Source organism: Solanum lycopersicum, chromosome 4 (genome assembly GCF_036512215.1).
Source record: "Solanum lycopersicum chromosome 4, SLM_r2.1".
In the NCBI taxonomy this organism is placed as follows: domain Eukaryota; kingdom Viridiplantae; phylum Streptophyta; class Magnoliopsida; order Solanales; family Solanaceae; genus Solanum; species Solanum lycopersicum.
Window position 1 is genome coordinate 49,015,971 of NC_090803.1, and position 23,173 is coordinate 49,039,143.

Consider the following 23,173-nt stretch of genomic DNA (forward strand, 5'->3'; position numbering starts at 1 on the left):
AGGGGGTACTTGTGCATTTTCCCTTATATCATCAATATGGTGCATTGAGATTTAAACCCGTCTTATACCATAAATTGATGAATTAAGAACTTGAACTCAACATCTTTCATCTCGGTCCAAGACTTTTGATGTCTTACCCTCTTAGTGTGATTGGACATGAATCCATCGTCTTATCCTTTTGGTACGATAGAACTTAAATCCATCGTCGTATCCAAAATGAGGCTCAACCTCAAACCTTCAATACAATTGTAATATTATCACTTTTGATGATCATTAATATGATCATACATTATAATTACACGCAAAATTGAGATTACTGATTTTTGTAATCAACATTTATAGTTAATAGGTATAGCCTAATAGATCACATATCTCATATAAAGGTTAAAAATATATCCTTCAATAAATTGTGCTCATTTAATTATTAAAATAAATTAAATTTTTTTCTCTCAATTGGTTAAAATAAAACTTACAAAAAGTCGAAAGTTCTCTTTAAATCTCACTCCAACTTATAACCAAGTAAAGATAAATCATACCTTAGAAAGGTATGAAAATCTTATTGCATAACTTATAAAGATCTTTTTGCACTTTTCCGTCTTCTATTATGATTCTTTAAGGATAAAACAATCGTGTTGATAACTTGGTATGAAACTATATAAAATATTGAAAGGAAAGCAAGGAGAAGAGAGAAAATTAAATATTTATTTTGAATTTATATTAAGAAATTTCCAGATCTGTTTTATAATTTAATGCTAAATAAAATTCTTAATTATATCCTAAAAGAATTCGAATAAGAAATTCACTATAATAGAAATATATTTTCGAAAATAAAGATATATATATATATATATATATGACATTATTGATGACAAATATATTTTTGAACTAACACCTTAAACTAAGAGTCGCGTTAAATAAAATAAACAAAAAGGGAGATAGTACCTTTGTGTTTTGCTACTGTGGGTTTTTTGGGGTGGGTATTTTAGGGATTGGGGAACTCAAAGAGGAGGGAAAACACAAAATCTTTTGATTATCTTTTTGATATTCAAACATACATTACTTCCGGTGAACACACACACAGTTCCGGTGAGTCTTCGAAATTATGGTAAGTTTCTTGGTGCTTCCGCTATTTTCTTCCTTGCTTCAATTTTAAACTAATCGTTAATTTTTCTGAGATTTCTGGCCAGTTCTGTGTAATTGGGCGGGTTCCAATTTTGATGACTACTACTGTTATAGGAAAGGGAGTAATCCCCATGATTTCCTTCTGATAAAATAACAGTTTTCTCAAAATAAGTTTTATGTTTTTTTTCTCTCTGGTGGAATAACAGAATTAATCCAAACAAGCTCAGAGAAAAGTAAAAAGTGGGTCCCTTCCCTTAATGAGATTCTTATATTTTTAACTGGGTGGTTTGTTTGGTATGAAGAAAATGTTTTTCACGGAAACGGATTTCCTATAAACAAGTGGATTTGTTATTTTTTTTTTTGTGTGTTTGGTTTGTAAGTGAGAAAATATTATCCCAAAAGTATTTATATGTTAATAGCAAAATATTTTTTATGGTGACGAGATGGGATGAGTAGTGGGATTTCGAGGGTGGCGCGAGGTGGGATGGTCAAGGGGTGGGGGTGGTGGATTAGGTGGGTGAGGAAGAGAGGTTGAACTTGAAATGTTACTTAAGCAACTTGTTTTCCCTACTTTCATTAGGGAATTTATTTTCCTCACTTTTAAGGAACTTGTTTTTGTAACATTTTGACTAACCAAACATAAGAAAATAGGGAAACATTTTCTCAAAAATGTTTTCCTCCATACCAAACATACCCTTGTGAAAAATGTTAAAGATGAAGAATGAGTTGGTGATATGTTTTTTAATTTTTAGCGTTGTGTTTATCTACTGATCACCCAACAGATGTGGGTTTTCTTGAATGTTTTAGTTTTATATATCATCACGTAGAGAGAATTATGTTTTTGTGTTTCTTGACCTGTGTTGCACGCTTAGTTGCGCCGACTCTGCATTTTTGAAACCGCACCTGTGTCGGATTTTCCAAAAATACACTACTTTTGACGAATCCGATACGCACCTGTCGAAATTTTTTAAGAGTCCGAGCGACATAGGTTGCAAGCCATTGAAAAGGAACAACGATTTGTTGTTGTCTGGAATTTTGCATTTATTTGCAACAACTCCCTTATTTACGGCTACTAATGGAAAACACTTCTTTGTTTACCTGCTGTTTGGTAGAGCAATAATATAGCATTGGGCTAAAATATGAAGTATATCCTTAGATCCGTGTTTGTTTGATTGAAAATGAGATATATGAACTTAATTTGAAAAACCATTTCTGCTTGAAACTAGGTAACTATCTTTCTGACGATATCTGTGGATTGTAGGCTGTCCGACTACATGCAATGGAAAGTTTGTTATTAATTTTCTTATATAAATAAACCTCCTCTATGTTATGGCATGACAGAGGACCTGGATATGTCAAAAATCATTTATATTTAAACTTGGAAGGATCCAAGATTTGATCTTTATGGATTTGAAGTCCATAATTCTTTGAAGAGTGGGTTCAAAACGTAGATTTTCACGAATGGTCTATATTAAAAATTTGTGGGGATCCCTATAGGCTATAACTATACATCTGCCGCCATGTATTAGCACATAAAGTGAAGTTATTAACCTGTTGATATTTGCAAATTGGACAATATCTGAAATGCACCATAAGCTTGCTAGTTTTGCTCCAATCTACTGTCAATGCATTCATTTGGGATAAGTGTACCTCCATGATTTGCCTTCCTTTAACTATACATCTGCCGCCATCTATTAGCACATAAAGTGAAGTTATTAACCTGTTGATATTTGCAAATTGGACAATATCTGAAATGCACCATAAGCTTGCTAGTTTTGCTCCAATCTAGTGTCAATGCATTCATTTGGGATAAGTGTACCTCCATGATTTGCCTTCCTTTAATAATTGCCATTTGTGCATCATCCACCAACTTATGAATTATTTCTTTTGAAATCTTTCTGCTAGTAACTTCGAATTATTTTGAAGCTACTAGTCAAGCTTATGGGCCTTAAGATCTCTCAGTTCCAAAACAATTTTCTTCTTAGGAATCAGAGCAATATTGTATAAGTGAGGTTGAAGCCTTTTACAATCTTCTTCTAAGTAATGGAAAAGATCTAGGGCCTTCACTACGTCTTCTGTAATCATTAACCATCATCTTTCATAGAAACTCATGTAAAGCTTATCTGAACCTAGGTGCTTTGTCACCTACACATGTCTTGCAATCTCCGGAACTTCATCTTCTTCAAATGGTTTTAGGAGCCATATTTCTTACTCCTCCATAAGAGAGTTACCCATGCTGAACCTAGCACTCCTGTTTTCCCTATTAGCATACAGGTTCTGATAGAACTTCAAAATTCAATTTTGATTTCCTTAGAATCCTCCATAGTTATTCCATTAATTCTGAACTCCCCATGTGGCTGTATCTCTTATGAACATTTTCCATCTCGTGAAAGAAACTAGTATTAGTATCACCTTGTTTCAACCATAACATTCTTGATCTTTATCTCAAGTGACTTCTTCATATTTGGGCTTTGTCTTCCAACTCCATTTGTAAATTGATTATAACAACCTCCTCTTGAGATGTCCAGTTTTGTTATTCTTTTCACTGTCTAGATGAGTTATTTATGCTAACAGCTAGCTGCTGACTTTTCCTATGATCCGAACTCGAAAGTTACTTTTATTCCATTCAGTCATTTCCCTTTTATTAGCAGCAGCTTCTTTGACAGAATAAATTTTGTTCTGTCTTTATTCTATATTCTGTCCACGATTCTTTCACTTTATCCACAAATTCAGCTGGATCTTACTTTTTCTTTGTTTGGCTCAAGAGCTCGGTGAGCTTATATATGACTTCAACTGGGAACGCATTTTACTCAACTGGAACTCAGCAAAAATTTAGATGAGCCAGACTAGTGTCTACTCAGTGCTACATACCTCTAATCTGCATCTTTACATCTATGGTATCTTTCCTCTCTAACAAGAAACTTAGCTTCTCCCCCTAGTTGTATATTTCTTGCATAATGATTTTATGTACCTTTAATTTGTTTTGTTGTAATTAACTGCAGGGCACACTATGTTTAAATTGTGGTGACAAAGGTTTCACTAACGCATATGTTTTCTGTGTGAAATGCCTAGAAGTTGCTGTGCACCGGTAAGTTAGATCAACAACTGAATATCATTGTTATATGTCAAATATTGTACTATCTCTTTATTGCAATTCATTACCTCCACTAAGTGAGGCTTGACTCACGTAGAAATCCTACCCATTTTCATGGAAAATTTTTTATAGAGTTTCCTCTGTACCAAGAGCATTCCAATTATCCTTCTTTTAACCAATTACCACAACACATAAAAGATCCGCTAACAACAACAACTACAACTCTAAGACACTAATGATCAAATATTCAATAGTCTACCAACACAAGGCTCGCAAAAGCAGTTCTCCAATTATCGTGACTGACTTAAGAATCATAACTCCTAGAAAAATGTCAAAATATCATGATTGAAAAGTCAGATAAATAAAAAAGTGAAAAGCTCTCTCCGCTATTGCAGTTGGGTTGGATGTCTAACTGTCTGGGCAATGCTAAAAGTATCTCTCTCTATTAGTGGATTACAAGTCTGGTGCAGTCCAGGACAACTAACAAAATTTTGAAAGATGAGAAAGAGGGGGTCAATTGATGTGAGCGGTGTGTGGACAATCAACCATTGCCGTTTTGTTTAGGAGAGAAGTATATATGCACATACATATACAATATAAAAAAACAGCGCTCATTTCAATTCAAAGTAATAATAGGGTAAAAGTCACATAATACATTAACTGAGCATCAGTACACATACTTCGCAATTTTTTCAAATTAAGTTATTGTCAAGTTGTGAGGGAGCTTCCAAATAATCAATATCAGACTGTTGACAGTCCAGTCTTAGTGTGAAATAAAATTTTTGCTAGTTTTCTCTAGTACAAGGTGCTCCAGGCGTAACGTATCTTCCATTGGATAACAATATGTAATGTTGCTACTCATTACAAGTATCTCAATATACATATATCATATATATGCATATCAATTGCTTACATGTGTTCTTCAATTATCACTTGGTGATAACACCATAATAACATATAATAACTGTTAATCATCTCATGTGGGTGATTTTATTTTTGAAAGCTGGTAACTTGTATTCCTTAGCATTAAGGATATGCTGACCACCTCCATGGAAAAGCAATCTGAAGTTTCTTCTTCTGGTGTGCCTCATGGGTGAGACATGCTTTCTTCGCTACTAGCCAAGCAAAATTCACCTTTGTTGGGGCCATGCTTTTCCAAGTAGCTTTCCATGGACCCTTGAGACTTTCTGCCATCTCAAATTGATTCCTCTCGCAAACTTTATTCACTGAGAACTTCCCATCTTCATAGTGTCTCCATCTAATTGTTCTTGTCCAGTGGTTGTCCGAGGGAATATATCCCTCATCCTTACAATTTAACTATCCTTTCTACTTCCCGATCATTCAACAGTCTTCTTTTTTTTAAATCAGTAACTTTGTATCATTTCAAGGATCAAAACAGTACTTGGGTAGTACTGAAACCATATTTACTGTAGAGCTCTAGTGTCTTTCCTCTCTAGCTATAAAGAATCTAGAACATTTATGATAGACACAGTATCATTAGAAAAAATTTGATTACACCAAAAACATAGCAGTAAGATGAAGTTCAACTTGATCTTCTGCACATCATTCTCTAAGCTCTCAAAACATTTGGAATTCCTCTCCTTCCAAATTGTCCACCAGATACAAGCTGGGACAATTCTCCATCTACTCCTATCCTTGGCATGTGAACATTTTCCCCTCCCAGCTGCTAAAAGCCTCTGTTATCTTGCCTGGCATTGTCCATGATATACCCTTAAAGTTTAGGATGATTGTCCACAAGTGAGGTCTGAATGGACAATGCAGAAATAGATGGTTGACTGTCTCAGCTGTGTCTTTACACAGGAAGCATCTTGAGCACAGTATCATACCTCTGCTCATCAAGTTGTCCACTGTCTTCTGAAGATTTTATTCCAGCTTTTTGCTATCCACTCTCTTCAAGTTGCGATGTCTGGATTTGTGCAGATAGCAGCTGGATCAGGGAAAGTTTCCTGCGATGAGTCTTTCCTAGTCCAGTTGTCTTTCCAGAAAATTATCATTCTTCCATTACCCACATGGTAGCTTATGTTCCTACTTAGAGGTGCCCAAAAGTGTCTGTGACTTCATCAGTTCACTATGGCTCATCTGCCCATACTTCTGTTGAATGACCTCCTTCCAAAGGGCGTGTCCCTCCTTGTGATATCTCCAAAGCCATTTCATGAGTCAACTGTTGTTTTGCAGCTAAATTTTTTGACCCCCATACTCGTTCCCTGTTCTGTTGTACTATCTCCCACTTCACCAGATTAAACCCTTTGGCCTCTTTGTTGCCATGCCACAGAAAGTTCCTTCTCAATGTGCCCACAGCTTTGATTACCTTACTTGGCATGGAAAATTGTGGCATCACGTATGTTAGTAAGTAGTCCAAAACCGAGTTGATTAAAATTATTCTGCCTCTTCAAGAGAGATACTGTGACTTCCACAATGCCAACTTCTTCCAGTTTTCTCAATAATGCCATATCCCAGATTTCAAGTGCCTTGTGTTTTGAACCCAAAGGCATTCCAAGATATACAGTGGGTAGCTTTTCCATCCCATTAACCAAAATGTTTGCCAACACCTGAATTTGTGAAGTATCATTGATGGGAAACATGTTTTTTTTTCCTCCGGTTACTTCCAATCCTGATATAGCGTAGAAAATGATTAGCATCACCCTGAGATAACTGATTTGCTCAGGCTTAGCATTACAGAAAACTGTCATCCGCATATAGTAAGTAGGTTGCGTATTTCCAGTATCTCATCAACCAACCCTGTTTTCAATTCTGAAGCCTTGTATCCATCTGTTTTCTGTGGCAATCTTCGCCATGTTGTTGAAACTCTCCACGGCTATAATAAATAGCAAGGGTGACAGAAAGATCTCCCTTTTGAGTCCTGTCTGAGTCCCCTCTCTGCTGAAAACAGCTGGTTTTCCATTAACCAAAATTGGGAACCTGGTAGTTTTGGTGCAGAATTCTATCCATTTCAACGAGCTGTTGCCAAATACCATTTGTTTGAGGATACAGAGTAGGAAGTTCCAGTTGAGATGTTCATAAGCCTTGTCAGTATCCAGTTTGCACATAACTCCATAATTTGTCTTCCCTTTATGAGGGCCACCGATGAGTCCTGATCAACTTGTCAATCACCTTCTTTAGTCTTTCTACCAGCACTTAACCAATTATTTTGCATATTCCAGTTATGATCCCTCAACTCAATAGCTCCCACCTTCTTTGGAATCAAAGCCACATAGGTTGCATTAAAACTCTTCTCAAAAACCTGTTGGGAATGAAAATTCTCTAGTGTTTGAAGTATATCATCCTTCAACATCTCCCAGAAATCTTGGAAAATTGACATTGGGTGGGAAGCCTTCTAGCCCAGGTTCTTGTTCACCGTACGTAATCTGATATCATTTGATATTTCCTCTTTTTTTTTTTTTTGATAACCGAGAAATCCATTTGTGGTCCGCCCTTTTCTAAATGGCGTAATACATGAATGTGCCCTTTAACTTTACCTCATTTCACATATGTAAACACTTAAACTTGTATAAACTTGAACAAGTAGATACATGAGTCCTACATAGGACACCACGTAGGACAAAAAATTCCATGTAGGACGCCATGTAGGACATGTGTGTGTATTTGTTCAAATTTATACAAGTTCAAGTGTCTACTTGTACATACCAAAGTTGAAGGGCATAAATGTGAAATGAGGCCAAGTTAAAGGGCATATTTATGTATTATGCGTTTTTAAATTATCTTTCCAGCCAATCTTGCTCTTCATAATATGTTGAAATCTGGCCTAGTTCTTGATAAAAGCTCATAGTGGAGTTTTTGATGCCATCAGCATATGTGAAATGAGGCCAAGTGAAAGGACATTTATGTATTATGCCTTTTTAAATTATCTTTCCAGCCAATCTTGCTCTTCATAATATGTTGAAATCTGACCTAGTTCTTGATTAAAGCTCGTAGTGGAGTTTTTGATGCCATCAGCATTAGTGATTTCTTCTCCCTCTACCTTCAAAACATCAATTGCGTTGAACCTCTTGTGAGTAGTGGCCACCTTATGGACATATTTGGTGTTTTATCTCCATTTTTAAACTATTGAACCCTTGATCTTTGTCTCGAAGCCAGTTCTTCATTTCTTGTTACCTCTTCAAATTCCATAGCCAAGTATGCTTTTTGTAGTTTCTCGTCCTCAGTCAGGATTCATTGGTCTTAAATAGAATCTAGATTATTGATTTGTGACAAAAATTGGTCCTTTCTTTCTCTCCGGTTATTTTTAGTTGTTCCTACTCCATTCTTTATGTCGACCTTTTAGAAGGCTTAGCTTAGTAGCTAGTGCTACTACCAGTCTTGGCCTAAGTACAACCAAAACAAACTCTTTGTCTTCCATTTACTTTATAATATTAACTTAACTAATAACTAATTCAATATTATCTTCTCTTCTTAATGTTGGAAAAAACTAAAATTTAGGTGACCCATTAGACCATCCACGAGCTTGCATTTTATTTGTACTAGTTCTGGGTACGTGTGCGTAAACCCTATGTCAATGAGTATGAACTTTTAGAAATCATATAATATACAATCCTACGCAAAAATTCTACCTATTTATATGTAGATATATGAGTAGTTTCTTTTGACAACGACAACAATAAGTAAGGTTCTTTGACACAATAGATATAATTCTCTTTTTTGTTGTCAAAAAAAATTCTCTTTTCAATGTGATTGAATCAGGTGTTAGTCCATCACATGAAAATTGAGAGCAATGGGGTGACATGTTATCTCTATTGTGTTTTACAAATTGAAACAAAATGCTTTAATTCCTAATAGCTTAAGCCTATTCTTCGACTTCTTGTATACTCATATAAAGGATTTTTAAAGGAGTTCTGTTTCCCATCAATTATTTTCAAATTCGGAGAAGCTCTCTTTTTACATACTTATAGCACTTTAACTTTCATTCACAAATTATTCAAAATCATAAAGAACAAGACATAATTACACGTTTAGGGCTAAAGATTAATTAGAGGCCTTTTGCTTCACAGGGAAGTTAAAGTATTCAAGAAGAAATATAAATAAAAACGAGCATGAAATACAAATAACAAGACTACACATAAGGGAGGGTAGTTCCTAGGCTATAAAAGTGCAAAGAGCGACCATTCAGAGTAAAATGAAAGATTACAAATTCGCTTCATACTGCTGGAGCTTTGGAAAGTGTTAAATATATAGTTCAAGAAATTGCATAGTACACCTCAAAAAGAATTTTGTTTGCTCCCCTTCTGGCTAATGTTTCTGACCTCAAAGCCCCAACTTTTATCACCAAAACCACTTACATTTCTTGTTCTCGCTGCTATTAATTCCATACAATTCTGCAACAACTGCATTGCAAGTACTTGTGACATTCTTTTTTCATATTCTATGAAATAGACGAATAAGCAAACAGAAACAATATTTGAAACATGAGTAAACTATTCTTTTGCACGTCACATATAATATAGCAAGTTATTATCATCTTCTGAACAAATCAACCAGTAATAAAACTAACATCAAAATTGAAAAAGATTATTCTAGACAAAAAAGGTAGAGTTTTTTCAAGGTACCCGATTAGACTCTCCAAGTAAAAGAAATGAATCAATAAAGCATAATTTTCATTGAATATATATATATATATATATATATATATATATATATATATATATATATATATATATAGAACTACAGAAATAGCACAATACTCAAAAACTAACTGGAAAAGAAAAAACTTACTGGAAATTGTAAACCAAGATGGATTACAGGTAATCTCTTTTGTGTTTCTTTATATGGTTTGTTGATCTTTGATTATTTTTTCAGCTACTGCCTTGAGAATGTGACATTTGATGAACTTGTTTATTGGGTCTGTGATGACTGTGAAGTGAAAGAGCTAGACGAACTAAACATCAAGAAATCTGATGCCATCACAGTAGGAAATAAGGATTGCACTAGTTCAAGACATTGTAAAGTGAGTTCTGAAGTAAATATTGATGTTCCCGAGACAACATTAAAGAGGTGTGAAGGTAGGCTTCAACAACTTCAGGAGCCACCTTCTCGGATTGAAATGGTAGAGCATCGCCAGATAGCAGGTGATACTTCAGGCATGAAGATGAGCAAGAAAAAATCTAGTCCTACCTCATTGAGAGATGAGATATATGAGCTAAGACTAGTACGTAGCTCTTCTGAGCAATCCCATGAGTCACAGAAGAGCATTGGGTGCAATGAACGAACTCAATCAGCTAATGTTTCTCCATTGCCAGCTAAGCAATCAAAGGAAGAAGTTACTGTCCCACTGGACAAGCTAGCGAGAGAAAATTTTCAAGCTTTCCATTTGAAGAGATCTTGTGAGGGAGATGTTCAGCCTAGCACACAGCGTAATTCTTATGGAATGACTGAAAAGACAGAGAGTATATCATCGTCTGGCAATCATCAAGAAAAGGAGTCGGTGCCTGGAAAATATATAAGATTAACACCTCAAATTGGAACTGTTTTCAATGAAGAGCCTTCTCAATTTTTAAAAGGTGAACAGCCAAATGAACCCCAACATGCTGGCCAGGAACGAGCGTTGCCTCTTGTCGATTTCATTTGGAGGTCAGAAGATATTTATTGAATTTTAGTTCAGGATATAATCTAACTTATGGATTTATTGTGGTGCTAATGCAAATTTATCCCTTTTGGTGATCTGACAGGGGTAGCTTTAACATACTGAACAAAGAGTACGAGACATTTGATGGACTTTTAGCTCACCTATCGGTTAAAGCATGTCAAAAGGTTTATGAAGAAGCAAGCTTGTTTCCAGCTTTGCTTCAACTGGAAATGCTTCCAAAGTCTGATGTATGGCCTAAGAGTTTCACCATATCAGAGCCCACTGATGATAACATTGCATTATATTTTTTTCCATCAGACACAAGGTAATTATTTTTTTAAGTTCACCATTGACCAGGTTGTTTTATCAAAATTTGGTTTATTATCCTCCTGTTTTTCTTGCTTTAGATGTGAAAAAGAGTTCGATCAGTTGGTGGAGCAGATGATCGGCGAAGAACTTGCTCTACGAGCAACCGTAACAAATGCTGAGCTTTTGGTTTTCACTTCTACAGAACTTCCCTTGCTATACTGGAGTGAGTTGTTATTTGATCCTTTGTTTCACTGTCTACACGTCCTTCCTATTTTGGTTTTCCCCGAAGATGATATGCTTGCTAAACAAGAGACCATGTTCTCGTGCTTCTCATTATTGTGTATATTGTATTGCTAAAAATGCGCTTCACGTCCATTTTTATGCCATTAAAAGTTCAAACTGATGGCAAAATTAACTTCATGGGAAAAAGCTGAAAGAAATTGGAGAATTTTTGTCGTTGATTGTAAGGAGATATGGTAATTAGAAGTCGAGTATTGGTGGTCAGATTACCAAAAAACTGTTAAGGCAGAGAGACAGTGCCTTTCTGTGGCTTTGAAAAGCGAGACTTCAAATGGTTCATTTTTCAAGCCCCAAAGCACAGGGCAGAGTAAGCTATGTGCATATTGGATCAAGTCCAGTTTCTTAGAAAGTTGCTTCTTATCATATCCTTTCAACAAAGTGAACAAACTAAACCAGCATCTTTCATGCTTTTAAAAGATGAAGGTTTATAACTTGTCATGTTGCCAATGGGTTAATGCTTTTTGAGAACTCTATTAAATTTGATAGAGGTTATTTCTCCTAAAAATAGTCACCAGGAAGTTTGGGTCCACTTATAGTATAATATAATAAAATAAAATCTGAACTCTTACCGTCATAAGTCTGCCAACTTGAATGCCACACTATAAACTTGAATTAAGGGTGTTCAGATTAAATATTACATGTCTTCTAGGTTTTGTGTTATCTGAGGCTCGTTGTTAATCTGCTTTGAAAATCAATTGGCAGGATTTCAGGGTAAGTACTATCTCTGGGGTGTTTTCAAAGCAAAGCGGGATTCCAGTGGGAATACTACGATGCCAAATGGGAGGAGCAAACCTTCAACTTGACCAACTCCTGTGAATCAATTGGCTGTTGTCAGAGATGTCGTGAATGCCAAAACATGGGACAGTCGTTTTAGCCCTTTGAGCAACAGAGCAAACTTTGGGTCTTGAAGCGTCAGGTACTCTTTGTTTGTTTTGATGTGTTCCTCTCACATGTGTGACCTAGTATGCTGTATGCTCTTTAATGCATATCTGGCGGATGAATGAGAATGTGGCGAAGCATGTTTCTTTTCAGAGCCATCTTGTTGTGGAGTTTTGACCCATTGAAGAACCTAATGTCCAGTGAAAGTTATCTGATTTAACAAGAGCCTTCTGTTTAGCAGTTAATTCGAGGACCGGTGAGCTACGTAGATCTTCATTTCAAGTAAGAGATATGTAGGGATGGCAATATCAAGTAAGAGAAAAGTTTTAACATTTTCTCTTTGTTAAACCCCATTTTTGGGGCTCATGTTGTATATTTTGAATGTAGATGCAGGTTATGTAATATTAAACTACCTTAAATGTAGGGATGACAATAAGAGTTGTGGGGGTTGCTTTTCTTTTTCTTTGTTTTCCTCCATTTGTCAGTTTGCATGTTTTACTTTCAATGAGGCCTGTAAGTTTTGTTTAAACAAATAAAACAAAAATCATATACAATTCCACAACTTACGATTGCAGGATAGTGATCATAGATCCCTTCATTCATAAAGCAGACTTCAGATGCTGGCAGTTGTGTAAAATCCAATTCATATTAATGAAGACCCTATCTATTTTACTCCATACCACACTCTTTCTTCCCACTTCTGCTTATTATTCCAAAATCCAAATGTAAGGACCCTCATTATTTGAGGTCTTTGAAGCTCACATTCTTCAGCACATAGCCTAAACTCCCTGATTTCTGTCCCAGCCTTTCATTTGTATTCATTATGCAGTTAAAATTCCCCATTATTGCCCAAACACTGTTTATGTAGCCCCAGTGTTGCGAAAGGCGATTATCTCGTAGCTGATGGCGAGGCGAGTCGATCCTTCATTGCCTATTTGCTTTGTGGTGAGGCAGGCGATTTTCAAAATGCGACACCATAGCGAGAAAGGCCATCACCTATTGTATTTTTTATTTTTTTATTTATAAAAAAAGAGGGTGAGCAATTTAGGGGTTTAAAAGTTAAAAAAGGTAAATTTAGGGTTTTCTTTTCAAATTTACGCAGTTACACTCCCAGTCAACTTGACTAGACTAGACTAGACTTCTCTGGTAACCAACCAGACTTTTCCGGCGATTCAAAAATCCAACCAACACAGATTTGGTCTTTATGGTTTACCAAATTGAAGAATGCTGTTAGATTAGAAGTTAGAAAACTATACTTGAATGCATGGTTTGTAGTAAAGTTATGTTTACGATCTTTTTGCAAGTCTGAGTATGTGGTGGGGGTGCCGGGTGGGGGGAGATACATTTCGAGATGATAAATCTCAAGAAAATTATTTCTTCTAAAAATGTGATAGATTTTAAATTAAGATAAAAATTGATAAATATTGAAAATCAGAGAGTATAATTTGTGAAAGTATTGATAGGAAGCGGCAACTTCCATTTCATTTCAACAAAGTGCTTATGTGAGGAAAATGAGATATTTTGCTCCGTTATAATTTGAATAAAAGGAAATAATTTTTTTAAAACTCGTACGTGTAAAAATGAAAATCTCTTAAAAGATACATACGCCACCATATATGAAAAAGTGAAATATGGAAAACTTGGAACATAGAGCGATAAAAGTGAACTTCATTACATTACAATGACCTTATGATGGTAAATGAAGAACCATTCCGCACGTACATATATATTACGTACCAACACCACTCCTCTAGTTTTATAATATTACAAAATATAACAAAAAAAGGTGACGATACAATAATAATAATAATAATAATGATAATATATAGTTTAAAACAGCACACTCAAAATGAAGCAAGACACAAATAAATGATAAAATGTTGAAACGTTGAGGAGAATTAATTAATTAATTAGGTCCTAGAGTCCAAAGCCATAATGGTGCTGAGGTTCATTGGGCTCATGTACTGGGAAGAACCAGTCAATATCTGCTGAACAATGATCCTATTTGCCCTTTCAGATGGATGGAATGGATCCCAAAATGCATATATGTCCCTGTTTGGACACAAGTTTGATAATGGTGTACATAGCCCTATTCCATTGTACGGTCCTTGTCCACAACATGCTATTTTTGATGTCACAAATCCTGTGAAAATCGAATTCACACTTACTGTTTGATAATTTTTTTTGAGTACGCTAAACTTTTAGTCAACAAAGTCAAAATATAAAAAAGTATATATAGAGTGCCACAAAAATGAAATACATGTATTGTATTAAAGAAATTCAACATACAATATATATTTTTAAAAAACTGACTTATTTACATAGCATAATTTTCTGACCAACGAAGGATGTCAATTGACTCAGTTTAACAAGGGTAGCTCGGCCTCTGATTACAATCATTTAATTTTGATTATATTTTCTCTGAGTTCTTAAATACTTTTTATTAAGGATATATACTTTCTTCGTTCACTTTTCTTTGTCCGTTCCAAAAATAAACTTTTATTTTTACATGTCATATTTAACTACATATTTCTTATTCAATTTCATCTTTAGCAGTAATTATTTTTCTCCTAATCATTTTCCCAAACCTAATATTAAACATCAATCAATATGAATATAACAGTAAAATACTCATATGAATCACTACTTCTTATGAGGACATGCAAAAGAACAAATAAAGTAGAAAAATTATGGGAATTGGTGTATGTTGAGATTGATTACTTACCATAAGCTTGAGGATTAGATACAAAATCCATGTTCATAGTATATGTGTTAGCAGCAATAAATACATTAGCACCAATTTGTGAATTGAGATCAGCCAACATTTGAGTCAATTGAGGGTTGAATAAAGCAGCTGCACGCTGCAATTCTACTGAACATTCCCCACTTCTACTCCTCTGTGCTAATTCTGCTGGCACACAACCTATTGGTCCAGTACCTGTCACTAATACTCTTCTTCCTCCCAAATCATACAACTTCTGCAAAACTCAAAAACCATACCAATTACACAACTTCTCCGTCTTATATTACTTATATCTGCGATATCTCACTCTTTCTGTTTACTTTTATTTGTTCATATTCTAAAAATAAATTTTAACCTTTGTTTGTCCTGAATCAAAAATTTATACTACACTGTATATAGAAGATCAAATCTATATTCTATGTCTACGCATTTAATTTTTAAACCCCCTCAACACAAGTAAGGTGCTAATGGGGTTCAGAGAAACTAGTAAGCTTGTGCGTTCAAAACTGACTAACAACATTTTTTCAAATGTTTACTGTTTATTTGATAGCACTAATTAGCATATTTTTTTTAACCGCTCAATAAAAACTCTGGCTCCACCGCTAATAGAAAATTTCCTCTTATGTAGGGGACCTTGTTGTGGGTAGGTGGTGCATAATTTGTTTCAAATAAATGCACATTTTCAGATAAGGGGTCTTAATGACCATGTGGTGATAAGCAAGTTTGTCGCACCAACCAACCAAAGCATTCATCATATAACTATGTATATGTCCCTACTATATTGACTTTTTAAAATTTTCGTAGCTCAGTTAATTAACAAAAAAAATAAAAAATCGATTTGCTTTCATAAATGAAGAGGGATTACCTGTAATATTTTTCTGTACTCAGAGATAAGATAAACAACATAATCAGGTAGAGAAAATTGTCGAGATCTTGCAGAGAAAGGGACCAAATAATAGTTATTAACAAAGTCATTTCCACCAAGAGTGATGAGGATAAGTGCACTGTTTACTAGCTGCTCTGTTTGTGCTGCTCCAATTAAACCACTTACCCTCCTTTGATATTGTTCAAAGTACTCCAATTGTTTCCCAATTCTTATTATATTAAACTGAAAAAATATCATAAAATTCAATTACAATATAAACCTTAGCATGTCACTTACTATAGTAGACATTAATTCACAATCTTTCTAGTGCTATGTGCATGATATCCAATAATTTAAGTATCCATCATTCAAGTTTGACATATGTTATACCCTTCCATTTCAATGAATATCTATTTCTCTTAAATTTGAGTAGGCACACAGATTTGTATAAAATAAATAAATATAATGTCATATAGGAGACAAAATTGTCGTTTAGGACACCATGTAAGACAAATGTATCAATTTTATATAAATTTAACTGTCTAATCGTGTACGTTCAAAGTTCGAAAACATAAATATCAACTGATGTCAAGTTAAAAGAATTAGATAATGATATAACATGCCTAATACAACAGAACAATAGTAATCTGGAGTTAGGTAGTTCAACTGAGAGACTAAAAGAGAATCAAAGATATATTCCAGAATTAATTTTAAGTACAGTGGAAAAAGAAAAGAGAAAATCAGAATGAAAAATAGGCATACTATTATAGTTTATTCCAAATTAATTAATTAATTGAGTTAAATAGGCAAGAATTAATGAGATGAATTTTCACATACAAATTGGATGCCAGTGTCATTTAGGATTCCAACTCCAGCAGAAGCAAAGTTTGCTCCAACAAGAAGCCTATCTCCTGTGAGTTGTGGAGCCAAATATGGTAACGTTGGCTCCATGCCCAATTGCTCACCTTAAAATAAATAAATAAATCACATCATTAGCATATCTGTGATAAATATAGGTTTCCTAATTAGTACTCCAAAAGAGAATGAGACATTTTATACATTTTATAATAATAATAATAATAATAATAATAATAATAATAATAATAATGTAATTTTTTAATCAGAAGAGCTTCCAATATCACTACACATATTGAAACAGACAAAGTGACAATTTATATATATAAAAAAATAATTCATCTTTTGTGTTATCTTTACCCATCAGTTTACTTACTTACCTACCATTAACAGGGTGTACCCTTCCTATCAAATTAATTATACTTGCGTAGTAAACTTAAAAATAACATGTTATAATAGATTAAATTGTCTGATAATGTTAACAATTATCATAGTATCAATGTGTATAAACTTAATAAATAATTTACCATAAATTTTAAATATTTTCCACTCCTTTTTTTTTTTGAAATTTGTGGAATTGAAGTTGGAAGATAGATTCAAATGGATCAAAGTTGTTTATGGTTTTTCTTTTTTGCAAAAAAATAATTGGAATAATATCCATGCTCGAATGCTCTTATACAACTTCAAAGTAAAAAGTATGTTGAAAATCAAAATTTGAAATACAACTTTAAAATGGATTCAGAATTTTCAGGATCAAACACAAATTTTCAAATAAAAGCGAAAAATTCTTCTGAAAAAAGTGAATAATTTTTATAGCCAAACGGATTCTCAAAATTTCGTAAAGAATGAATATAAATACTAACATATAACAATAATGAAAAATTCAATCAATCAAGTTATATATAACTATAACATAATGTTCATACTTATAATATCAGGTATGTTGAGTCCATTGGAAAATCGACCTGTGGCACGATGAGTAGGATAGTCAATGCCATAGGGGGGAGAATCTGCCCTGGCACTAGTAACTAAGTAATTATTGTTCCCGTTATCTACTAGTGAATCACCAAACACGAAGAAGGCTCGACCTTCAGCTCTAAACGGAAGATCACAAAATGCAAGCACTAAAAGTACTATATAATACGATAAGAAAGACAATGAGCAATTCATCATGTAACAGAAATTAACTTGCTATGTGAATAAATGAATATGCGTTTGGTGGATATTATATAGTAGTAAGGGCTTGAGTAGTGAAACATTCAATTAATGTTTTTGTTCCAACTTTTGGTGTAGTAGATGGTGATTATTAAAGAAGCAAAAAGGACCACTCCACTGCGCAAGCAAAGCTGCCTTAAAGCAGTAATTCCCCTCATTCTAAAATACTCCCATCAAGGACGGAGCTACCCTGTGTTCAAAGTGTTCATTTGAAATCTTTCGACGAAAAATTATATTATTTATTATAATAAAAATATATTTTTATGTATATATATGGTATATGTCAAATCATTTTCGGCTAATTTGTGTATCTACTTAATTATTGAATTTTGAATTGCTTAATGAAAATTCTAAATTTACCACTACTTTACACACTTATTAAGAAAATAATTATTAACATAACTATTCTGTTAGTGCTTTTCAGCACAAAAAAATTAAAAATGTCTCTCGATATTTTATCAAGTATAATAGTGTTTTAAATAGTCAACTTGAACATAATTTATAATAATATGCATAACAAAAATTTAAATAGATGAAATAATTTCAACAATTAAAATAACCTAACAAATATTTAAAATTCAAATACATCCTAAAACTAGGTAGCTTATTATTTTAAAAAATGACTGAAGCATACTCAACATTTCTTCTTTGCTTTAGATACTGCAGTATAAAAACTCCTCGATTTCTGCTTCTACAACTAATGCTTGAAGATTGTTCTTATGCTTTCACACTTTCGTAACATGACCGGCTTTTTTATAATTCCACATATTGCATCAGGTTTTCACCAACAAAATTTTTCAAGTGCATTTTTCTTTTGCAGTATTTGAAAAGAGGATAATAATCTTTTTCTTTTCTGTTTTGTGTATAAAAGACACCCTCAGTAACATTATTTTGTTTGAAGGCTCTTATTTGCTCGTGTTCTTGAAGAACATTTATTAGTTCTTCTACGGAAATAGTAGAGAGATCTTTAGATTCTTTTCGAAATGAAATTTCATATTGAAATCTCTTTGGAATTGTCAGAAGAATATTTTCTACTATTTTATTTCATCTTTGAAATCTTCGCCAAACAACCTGATTGTATTAACAATAAAAGAGATCTTGTTAGAATACTTAACAAAAATTCCATCCTCTCGCATCCTAAGAGATTCAAAATCTCTTTTCAAATTTAAAATTTGTATTTGCCTAACTCGACCACTTCCTTGATATTCTTTTTTTTTAAGAAAAAATTTCCAAACTTTGTCTCACAAGTAATGATTTTAGAAAAAATCGAATCCACAATTGAATTTTGAATTGCAATTTTTGATTTGAATTTCTAATTTTTTTCATCTAATTATTTTGAGAGTAAGGGTATGATTTCAACAGAGAGGTTGTAAGGGTATATCTTCCTTTACAACTTCCCATAAATCATAGACTTCAAGATATGGTTTAACTTTAATTGAACAAATCTAATAGCTTTTACCAATGAAGAAAGATTGTTGTTAGCTAGTATTTTGGTTCATTGTAGTTAGCTAGTATTTTGGTTCAAAAGATATTTAGAAAAGACATGTGTTGAAAAAAATACGAATTGAAAAATATCTCGGATGGATTAAAATGACAGGTTAAAAAAGATAGTCCTTAAGGGTTAAAAAATGTATAGTAATTCTTTGAAAGATTTTATAAATCTCTTAAGATTAATGAAACTCTTGATATCACTGTTGGTGTTCTCCAAAAGATTGACAGCACAAAAAGATTGAAAATCTCTCAATATTTTACTAAGCATGATAGAACTTTAGATAGTTTTTATTAAGCATAATAGAACGTAAGATAACTAACTTTATAACATAATCTGCAGAAATCAACATAACAATAATTTAAAAAAACTAAATAATCTCATCAATTAAAACAAACTAATAAGTACGTAAAATTTAAATTCATCCTAAAACTAAAAACACACTTTCTTTTCTTCTTAAGCATCCCGCCTATTCCTTAATGTTAGCTTAAACACTAGGCAAATGAACGAAGTTAGTTTCTAATTCCCACAGTTTTTGCAGTGCTTCTTCATCTATCTCGATCAAAAGCCCCTTCTTTCCTCGTCCGAGGAACTTTTTCTTTAGAATTTCTTAATAGAAAGAGGAAATCCGCTGTTCGAAAGAGAATACAGAGAATCCGCGAGGAGCTAGAAGAAGACCGTTGCTATCCGGCTAACTTAGACTGTAGTAACTAAAAGCAAACTCAAAATATTTAGCAATTACCACATTACGCTTATTAATTGATATTTAGTAGTATTGTTTTATTTTGAAAAATTATTTAAGAAATTAGTAATTAAATGTCCCTGATAAAGTATGAGCAAACAAGTAACTGTCTTTCTTAATATATTAAAAAAAACTGTAAGAGTAAAAAAAATATTTTTGAAATAATTGAGCAAGTACAAAGCGAGTATAAGAGTGGACAGCTATTGTGCGATTCTAAAAAACTGGACAAATTTTTTATTTTCTTTAAATTCCTATTTTTCTTATTAATGAGCCAAAAAAGTGGGAGGGATCCATAAGGATATTTATGCAGCTTTCCTGATATGGTTAACTTTTTTTCCCTTTCGTTTTGGCACTCTAATTTTTTTTTTCTCCGCATGATATTTGACATTGATATTAGAGTTTGATTAAATCTGAATTCTCATTGAAAAGTTCTGTATTAGGGTAAAACGCTTCTTAATTAAAGACTTCAAAAGAGAGAGTCGAATTCAAGTTCTTTAATTAAAAATAAAAAAATACTTATTACTCCACCACAACCGTTGTTGACACAGATCATTCAAATTTACTAGCAAGATAGCTGCCTCATTTACAAGTTATGTTCAATGACGAATTTAGTAGGTAAGTTATGTAGCACGTGAATACCATATGTGAAACACCGTTCACTAGCCAAAAAAAAAGTGTTAGGTTAAGATTTTTTTAGAAATTCAAAAATAAAATGAAAGAGAAAATTGTTTACAACAATTCCCTCTTGTTAATAGTATTTAATTTTTCAGAAATATCTAATAAAAAGATAATTTAATAATTATATATTATATTTCTTATTTTTTTAATAGGCATGAAATGAATTAAAATAACACTTATTTTAGAACAGAGTGAGTACATAATGCTAACAACATATAGGACGTAATTAACCTATGATTAAATTTATGAGTTGTTTGCTCTATATTCATTTAAGAGAGAGAACTCGTGGCTGTATATTTTTTATCAAATTGATTCCTAACAGAAATAGAATTGACAAATGTCACTGTGCGTTTATAAGATATACTTGAAAAATAATCTTTCATTATTACTTAACCCTTTTTGTTCATGCTTTTATTTGTTTCAAAATTCCATTTGAATATAGTGTTAATTAATAGCCAAGGACAGAGATTTCAACCATAATTATTCGAGACAAAGGGAATAAACCTGGCTTAAGAATTAAGTTTTTGTTGACAAGTTGAATTAAGAGACAATAAACCGTTAGAGGTCTATTTTTTGCATTATCTTTATACGTGCAATGATTTGATTTTAGGATACTCATCAATTAAGAATTGACATGAAATGTCAACTTTAATTTAGTCAATATCAATAACCTATTTAAGTATTAGGAACTCATAATCACTATAAATTTATTATGAGGAATAAACTTATTAGGATCCTTTAGCTTTTTATTCTGTCCGTTCATTTTATTTGTCATATTTTTTTTCATTCACTATAGAAAAATAGTATTAATTAAAAGAATATTTTCACTAAATTATCTTTATTTATTACTCTTTGATCTTAATGTTATATACTATTCTCTTTTCATTATACTAATTATACTCTCTCTAAATTTATTGAATAGGGATGATTTTATATAAATTGTTTTTTTGTAAGCGCGATAAACAATTAGTACATTGTAAGTTTCAATCTAATTACGTAATAATGTAGTTTCTTAAAAATTAAAGACTTTTATTAATGATACTAATGTTTAAACTCAATTCAGTTGTATATGAATTCAAATTTTATGCACATATACAAACACGTACAATCATTGATACATATACATAGTAGTTACATATATAAAATTATCTAACGATGTATATGTACGACTCAACTCTCTCCCCTCTCTGCCCTCTCTCCCCCGTCTCTCTCCTCTCTCTCCTAATATCGCTTGCCACTCTAGCGTAACACAGAGAACATATACATATGAAAACATAATTTTCATGAACACAGAGAAATTAGCGTCCGATTTATATAACTCGCTGACATAATTTGGATATGGAGCGTAAATATGATTTTATCTTTGTTATTCTTAAATTTTACACCTAATAATATATATCTAAAAGACTTGGACTTGGGCACGGACCGGGTTGGATCTTTAATTAAATTTAAAGATTTATTTTTCGTAATTTATTTTGAACATATTTTTTGTTTAAAATTTGAATTTAATATTTAATATTCAAATTTTAAATGAATTTTTTTTGTGTATTCAGATAGGCAGTAAGAAAAGTTTTGAGCAACTAAAGGTTGTGATTGTTCAAGAAATGAGTCTCTTTCATGAAGAGTCATTTGTACATAAATGAACATGACTATTGTGAAAAGTCATCTGTTTTCATGAAAAAACACGTTTATGATAAAAAATCATATATGTTCATAAAAGAACATAACGATTATGAAAAATATCTCTTATGTTCTATAAATATGAAACACTCCCTGAAATAGCAAATTCAATTGCATATATATATATATATATATATATATATAAACATAATGAAACATAATGATCTTTCACGTCTTAAAGTTTCTAATCTTCTCTGGGGTTTTTTCTTCTAACAAAGGTTTAAGGTACAAATCCCCCAAGTACAAAGTCATCTTTGTTAGGGAGCGCATTACCTTTTAATGTGAAATTTTTCAACATAAATATAAATTCAATCGAACTTTAATGTGGATATCAAATATTTAAAAAACAAAAATACATCAAATCCACCCCACCCCCGAACTTGAGGTCAAAACATACTTTAGTATTTTAACTATACGGGTGTTTAAATATTCCCCTTATTACTTTTGAAGTGAATTAAATAGAACTCATGAGAGTAGAATATCACTCTCACCTACCACATCATAGCCATGTAAGCGCCAAGTCACTGCCATGTAAGAGTCACATCATTAATTTTTAGTCTTTTTTTTGGCTTATTCATCCGTTTTCTTAATCATTTTTTAAAAG

At 32.8% G+C, this 23,173-nt stretch overlaps 2 protein-coding genes across 4 annotated transcripts; one reads left to right on the plus strand and one right to left on the minus strand.

Annotated features, from left to right (window-relative positions):
• Positions 1 to 979: 979 nt before the first annotated feature.
• On the plus strand, positions 980 to 12,864 carry LOC101262104 (uncharacterized). Its single transcript, XM_069297153.1, has 6 exons — positions 980 to 1,086; positions 4,125 to 4,210; positions 10,049 to 10,819; positions 10,918 to 11,139; positions 11,222 to 11,346; positions 12,126 to 12,864. The coding sequence occupies exons 3-6, from the start codon at positions 10,293 to 10,295 to the stop codon at positions 12,224 to 12,226; spliced, it is 975 nt and encodes a 324-aa protein (XP_069153254.1). The 5' UTR covers positions 980 to 1,086; positions 4,125 to 4,210; positions 10,049 to 10,292; the 3' UTR covers positions 12,227 to 12,864.
• Positions 12,865 to 13,950: 1,086 nt separating this feature from the next.
• LOC101244365 (GDSL-motif esterase/acyltransferase/lipase) lies at positions 13,951 to 18,039 on the minus strand. 3 transcript variants are annotated; one of them, XM_069296339.1, is made up of 5 exons: positions 17,731 to 17,995; positions 16,748 to 16,875; positions 15,911 to 16,153; positions 15,028 to 15,280; positions 13,951 to 14,445 (listed from the first exon to the last, which is right to left on the minus strand). In XM_069296339.1, exons 1-5 carry the CDS (start codon positions 17,936 to 17,938, stop codon positions 14,213 to 14,215), a joined length of 1,065 nt encoding a protein of 354 aa, XP_069152440.1. In that variant the 5' UTR covers positions 17,939 to 17,995; the 3' UTR covers positions 13,951 to 14,212. The 3 variants fall into 3 exon arrangements, with proteins under 3 accessions (XP_069152440.1, XP_069152441.1, NP_001305416.1); XM_069296340.1 differs by having other exon boundaries at positions 13,953 to 14,424; positions 15,024 to 15,280; positions 17,692 to 18,039; NM_001318487.1 differs by having other exon boundaries at positions 13,961 to 14,445; positions 17,692 to 18,018.
• Between the last annotated feature and the right edge of the window lie 5,134 nt (positions 18,040 to 23,173).